At 34.4% G+C, this 7,176-nt stretch overlaps 1 protein-coding gene across 1 annotated transcript; it reads right to left on the bottom strand.

Annotated features, from left to right (window-relative positions):
• Nucleotides 1–2,084: 2,084 nt before the first annotated feature.
• Nucleotides 2,085–3,052, bottom strand: LOC132364409 (olfactory receptor 5K1-like). Its single transcript, XM_059919998.1, is given in 2 exon segments — nucleotides 2,085–2,287; nucleotides 2,290–3,052. Coding segments are annotated over 2 exon segments (966 nt in total).
• Nucleotides 3,053–7,176: the final 4,124 nt, after the last annotated feature.

The following is a 7,176-nucleotide window of genomic DNA, read 5'->3' on the forward strand; positions in this document are numbered from 1 at the left end:
AGAAGAACGTGTAATCTGCTGTTTTTGGATGGAATGTCCGATATATATCAATTAAATCTATCTGGTCTATTGTGTCATTTAAAGCTTCTGTTTCCTTATTTATTTTCATTTTGGATGATCTGTCCATTGGTGTAAGTGAGGTGTTAAAGTCCCCCACTATTATTGTGTTACTGTCGATTTCCTCTTTTATAGCTGTTAGCAGTTGCCTTATGTATTGAGGTGCTCCTATGTTGGGTGCATATATATTTATAATTGTTATATCTTCTTCTTGGATTGATCCCTGGATCATTATGTAGTGTCCTTCCTTGTCTCTTGTAACATTCTTTATTTTAAAGTCTATTTTATCTGATATGAGTATAGCTACTCCAGCTTTCTTTTGATTTCCATTTGCATGGAATATCTTTTTCCATCCCCTCACTTTCAGTCTGTATGTGTCCCGAGGTCTAAAGTGGGTCTCTTGTAGACAGCATATATATGGGTCTTGTTTTTGTATCCATTCAGCCAGTCTATGTCTTTTGGTTGGGGCATTTAATCCATTCACGTTTAAGGTAATTATCGATATGTATGTTCCTATGACCATTTTCTTAATTGTTTTGGGTTTGTTTTTGTAGGTCCTTTTCTTCTCTTGTGTTTCCCACTTAGAGAAGTTCCTTTAGCATTTGTTGTAGAGCTGGTTTGGTGGTGCTGAATTCTCTTAGCTTTTGCTTGTCTGTAAAGCTTTTGATTTCTCCATCAAATCTAAATGAGATCCTTGCCGGGTAGAGTAATCTTGGTTGTAGGTTCTTCCCTTTCATCACTTCAAGTATATCATGCCACTCCCTTCTGGCTTGCAGAGTTTCTGCTGAGAAATCAGCTGTTAACCTTATGGGAGTTCCCTTGTATGTTATTTGTCGTTTTTCCCTTGCTGCTTTCAATAATTTTTCTTTGTCTTTAATTTTTGCCACTTTGATTACTATGTGTCTCGGCGTGTTTCTCCTTGGGTTTATCCTGTATGGGACTCTCTGCGCTTCCTGGACTTGGGTGGCTATTTCCTTTCCCATGTTAGGGAAGTTTTCGACTATAATCTCTTCAAATATTTTCTCTGGTCCTTTCTCTCTCTCTTCTCCTTCTGGGACCCCTATAATGCGAATGTTGTTGCGTTTAATGTTGTCCCAGAGGTCTCTTAGGCTGTCTTCATTTCTTTTCATTCTTTTTTCTTCAGTCTGTTCCGCAGCAGTGAATTCCATCATTCTGTCTTCCAGGTCACTTATCCGTTCTTCTGCCTCAGTTATTCTGCTATTGATTCCTTCTAGTGTAGTTTTCATTTCAGTTATTGTATTGGTCATCTCTGTTTGTTTGTTCTTTAATTCTTCTAGGTCTTTGTTAATCATTTCTTGCATCTTCTCAATCTTTGCCTCCATTCTTATTCCAAGGTCCTGGATCATCTTCACTATCACTATTCTGAATTCTTTTTCTGGAAGGTTGCCTATCTCCACTTCATTTAGTTGTTTTTCTGGGGTTTTTTCTTGTTCCTTCATCTGGTACATAGCCCTCTGCCTTTTCATCTTCTCTATCTTTCTGTAACTGTCCACTTGCTTCAACTTTGTCACTCACGGTTGTAAGTGATTTCACTGGTTGAAGGTTCATATACCCTTAAATCCTTTTAGCATAACTGGAGTGCTCATGCTCCAAACTATTAATGTGGGCTGGCTATTAATGCTTAATAGGATTTTCCTTTATATTTGAAATTGCTAATTTTGTTGGTTTTCTTCCTTTTCTTTTCCTCAGTCTGACAATTTAAAAACTTTTTTCAGTTTTATTGAGATATAATTGTTTTTCTTTTGGGGGCTGATAATCCCTGATGCTGACACAATCCATGACCTTGGCAGCATACTGTGTTTTTCTTGAATTATATCAAAATTTGGTTTTGATTTTTGTTAATTTGAATTAAGATTTAGTATAATTTTCTCCTTCTTGTATATTTTCTCCCTTACATACTGCTACTTAAATTGATTGCATTATGATATATTTTAATATTTTACATACAATTTGTGCATTTTCTCTGTGTAATTTCACTTGGAAGTTTTTTTTCTGCAATTAAATCATTAAGGTACAGTAGACCCCATTTGTTTCAAACTTTTTTGAGATTTTTTTTTCTTCAGAATTTTCCTCAAAACAGTTATTAGTTCCTTATTTCTTAAGCTACAAATAAAAGGGTTTAGTAAAGGAACTACTTCTGTAAACACAATAGCAGCTGGTATATCTTTATCCCCTTCCTCAAGCAAATTTGGTCTAATGTACGTGAAAAAAGAGAGCCATAAAATAATGAAACTGACAAAAAGTGGGATGCACAGCTAGAAAAGGCTTTGACCCTTCCCTCTTTGGATTTCATTTTGAAAATAGTAAAGAGAATGTAGAGATAAGATATTAAGACACTACCTATTGGGAAGACTTGAATTGAGCCTGAAAAGATAAACAGTACCAGTTCATTGACATAAGGGTCAACACAGGAGAGCCTATATAAAGGAAGAATATCACAGTAAAAGTGTTTGATGTGATTTGATCCACAGAAAACTAACCTAAATAGAAGCCCTATATGAATCATAGAATGCGGGTTTCCAGCTATGTAGGCCCCTGTGGTCATCTGAATGCAGAGTTTCTTTGACATCCTGGTGTGGTACTGCAGTGGGTTGCATATGGCCACATAGCGATCGTAAGCCATTACCACCAGAAGAAAGCAGTCTGCAGTTTCAACAGTGCAAAGAAAATAAAATTGTGCCATGCATTCATAGAGGGAAACCATTCTGTTTTCAGAAAAGAAGTTCCTTAACATCTTAGGAGTAATGGCACAGGCACAGCAAGAATCCACGAGAGCGGGGTTGCCCAGAAAGATGTACATTCGTGTGCAAAGATGATGCTCTTTTGAAATCAGTATCACCAGGCCAAGATTCCCCACCATGGTGATCAGATACATGGCAAAGAACACCACAAACAGAAGGGTCTTCAGCTCTGGGTAGTCTGTGAATCCTGTGAGGATAAACTCATGTTTTACAGTATGATTTTCTTTAGCCATTCCTGACTCTGCTGTTGAGAAAAAATTGTGGAGAAATGAGGTACTAATTTATAATATGCCCAATTCAACTCTTGAGCTCTCTCTGACCCAGAAGGACAAGGAACATCTTCCATAGTGCCTTCACAAGTCACATGGATTTTGGTGTATGCCCATTTCTCTGGCAGTATCAATCTCCAGGAACTCTTAACTTTTGAGCTAGTTGTTTAACATTTTCCCAGCATATTTTCAAGAAAGAGAAAACATCAGATTAGATGCACAAAGATAGCTTTTGAGGTCTTGAGAGTGCAAAAAACTTCTCTATATGGATTAGCTAAAGCTGATTCATAATTTAGGTGTCAGCAATTGGTATCAGTGTTCCCAAACAATTTCAGTGACAGTATCTGTACAGATTAACAATGTTGTTTGAAAGACTATTTTTGTACACCCATGTTCATAGAAACATTATTCAGGACAGTCACAGGTAGAAGCAACCCAACTCTCCACTGCTGGATGAATGAATGAACAAAATGTGGTATAGACAAAAAGTGGAATATTATTCAGCCTTAAAAAGGAATGACATTCTGACACATGTTAAAACATGGATGAAAGTTGATGCCTTTATGCTAAGTGAAATAAGCTAGGCATAAAAGGACAAATATTGTGTGATTCCACTTACACGAATTAAAGGTTGTCTGGGGCGGGAGGGAATGGGCAATATTGTTTAATGGGTACAGAGTTTCAGTTTGAGAAGATGAAAAAGTTCTGTAATTTGGTTATAGATTAGGGAAACTCTTAAATGTTCAGACCTGTGACCAGTAACCCTGAATCTAGAAGAAAGAAGTATTTAGAACCTCAAAGATTTACATATAATGATGCTCATTGTAGCATCATTTATAATAGTGAAGAATTCAGATGGTAAACATTTGGTCAGTATAATTAAGTCAATGTGAATCATCTATATGATGGTATATTATGCAATAATTTAAAATGGTGTTTATTTAGAATATTTAATGTAACGATAAAATAGACATAATAAAACATGATGTGAAAAAGAAAATACAAAGTTTTATATATAGAATAATTCTAATTTTCCAAAATAAATATTTGCGGATGAATGAAAAGGGCAGGCAGCTCAGAAACACATAAAAATTTTAACACTGGTTTTCCCTGTGCAATGGAAATGATAGCTCTTTCTTTTTTCTTTTATTTTTTCTTCTCTTTCAAATTCTCTACAGTAAGTATTACTTTTATAACTAGAAAACACATTTTAAATTAAATAAATAAAATGACATGCTCTTAGGTCTGCTGTGTTTTAAAAGTTGATAGCCCCATAATAATTATTGGGGATCTAACTAATGTTTTTTGCACTTTACAATTCTGTAATGGCTAAATCACAATGGATGTGTTGAGGATGTGTCTGCTCCATTCCCATGATGATGAAATTCATGGTTTAAATAATAAGAATTTGTTGACAATCTTGCACATATATCATTCAGGAATATATCCATGTCTTGTGGTAATGTGTTCTTGAGGTCACTTGCCTCTATGTAAAGCACTAACTCTTCAGTGTCAAGTTTTACTCTTTTGAACATCAAGTGTTTTCACAATATTCTGAGATTCTATGATGCTCACATTTATTAAACTTTCAGTATATCTTTAAACTTCAATTATCTATCCCTTATATTTTTGCTTATAGCCTGAGAGTTCTAATCTATTGTGGAATGCTTTATTTCAATCTACCTTCATTTTTCTTAGTTAATTCATAGATTTGTTATTTATTAAATGCCTGCTCTGTGCTGTATTCTTCCTTAGAAGATTAGTTGACTCTTCTGCACATTTCCACATTGATAATTTGCTGGATAGTCATTAACTATAACTACATTCTATATTTCTGGAACAGAGGAAAGGCATTTTGGAGAGAAAATCTCTTTCCTTTGGCTTCCTGAAACTGTTTACTAACTTTTAAACTCAGACTATTTGTGACTGATACATTTAGAAACAATATTAGAAATGAACATTTGAAAGCTATATAATTTGAATTATTATTTTTTCATTAAATGCCTTACTCTTGATAACCTGAAGTCTAAAAAAATGAACATTTTAAATCTATGTAATTTGAATAAGTTTTTTCATTAAATGCCTTACACTTGCCAAGGTGAAGTCACATAACATAGTTTTCCTTCGTTTTCCCTAGTTGATGATAATTAATCAGACAGAAATAAGTTTTACATTGATATTTTATTTCTCTAAAAATCAAAAGATAAACTAAAAAGCTCCTTAAAATTACATCAGGGGTTTAAAAGAATGGTTTAAAAATATATTCCCTCCTCATATAATTGATTTAATACATAGGGAATGTCTGACACAAAAATTTTAAACAACATTTCATTGTAGAGGCTGTTAAGCTGTAAGTTTTATGGCAAACCACATTTTTAAAAGAAGTTCACAAAACTTTGCTAAGGTTTTCTGTAATTACTGTAAACATATGCTTTTACTTATCTATTTTTGGGTAAATTTAGGCTTCTCTTAAATTCAGAAGTGATGCAAATAAATGATAGTCATTTGTCCAGTTCTTACACAATGGACCTTAGGGTAGAGGAAAGACTTTAAGGAACTTAAAAAATTTAAAAATAAGAATTGTAAGGCAAAAACCTTAAAGAACTTAAATAAATGTTTCTGGAGGTTAATATTTCTACCAAAAAAAATTTTTAATTCTTTCCCACCTGCATTTCCCCAATAAGAGTTTAATAAAGGCTAGATGGTTGCCTGATGATGGTTTTTAAAGTAGATCCAGAAATAAAACTATATCGTCTTGATTGTTTAGGAGAATATTTCTACCAACAAGTCAATGATAATATTTATATCATTGGTAGAGAATAGTTCAAATATTTTAAATAATTCTAAAGGGATTTAATTGGCATTGACATCAGAGTATTTCCTGAGAGACCTAATCTCCTAAACATTACAAAGCTACTAAGTTGGCATAATTCAGTGTATCCTTTGAAACATAAAGAGTAAGGCAAATGCCCATTTCTAAGCAAATTTTAAGGGACATGTTTTGATTTTAATTTATATGAGTTTATACTATTTATCCTTATTACCACTCTGAATATAAAATTCTAGGTGGGAAAAAAAAAATTCCCACTGGATTGGTCAGCAAAATCCTCATAGAGGAAGTGGGAACCGAACTAGGATTTATTGACTCAGAGGAGAGGTTGTGTGAGCAGAGGTCTTAAAGTAGCACCTTTCCCACCTCTTTTTAAAGTCAATATACAATTTCTAGAATATTCCTTTGAAGTTACATTCATAATGTCTTTAATCTTATACCTTAGTTACTAAAAGTAACCTTTAAATTTTTAAATAATAATTTAAAAAATAACCATTAAATTTTCCTTGCAAATCCAGAAGCACCTTCTGGAGATATTTCTTTCCTCCAAATATTCCCTTATTAGGACTTTCTCATCATTTATAGTGCAATGAATCCCTATTGCCCATCAATCACAAGTCACAATTTGTTTGGTTAGTTACATATCTTGATTTTCCTAATCTACATCATTTGAATTCACTTTATCTTCTTGTACTTTGCACTACCCTTTACCATCCCTAAGCCAAGCCCGTCTCTTCATGGCTTTCACTGTCATTCTTCATGTGGTGCATTTTGCCTTATCTATATTACCCTCACCATTTTCCTCCATCTATCCAAATCCTACCCCTTCCTTAATGGTCAATCCACGGTCTACCCAGGACAAGCTCATCTGCCTTCTTCCCTCCTCCCAGGCTCTTATTACCCATGTAACACCTTCTCAAGTCTCAATGTTTGCCTTGTGTGGTCCTCTGGCATTTCATGGGTGTAAGTCTTATTCCCCCAGTTTGGTTACAACCTCACTTATATCAGGATTATGCATATTCCTGAGATGTACCCTGAAGATACAGCAAAAAACAAAGCAGAAATAAATCCCTTCCCTCGGAATTCAATTCTAGAGCAATATGATTATTTCAGGTGAGGGCCACATTACTATGACGATACAGGACCAAGTCTGTGCTGAAGTAGCACTGTAGGGAAACTTTCTCCTATAATGAGAGTTTGTTAAGATTTCCTGGGACGAGGCTCTACCAAAGGAACTGCGGAAGAATGATGAATGTTG

This window comes from Balaenoptera ricei, chromosome 4 (genome assembly GCF_028023285.1).
Source record: "Balaenoptera ricei isolate mBalRic1 chromosome 4, mBalRic1.hap2, whole genome shotgun sequence".
NCBI lineage: Eukaryota > Metazoa > Chordata > Mammalia > Artiodactyla > Balaenopteridae > Balaenoptera > Balaenoptera ricei.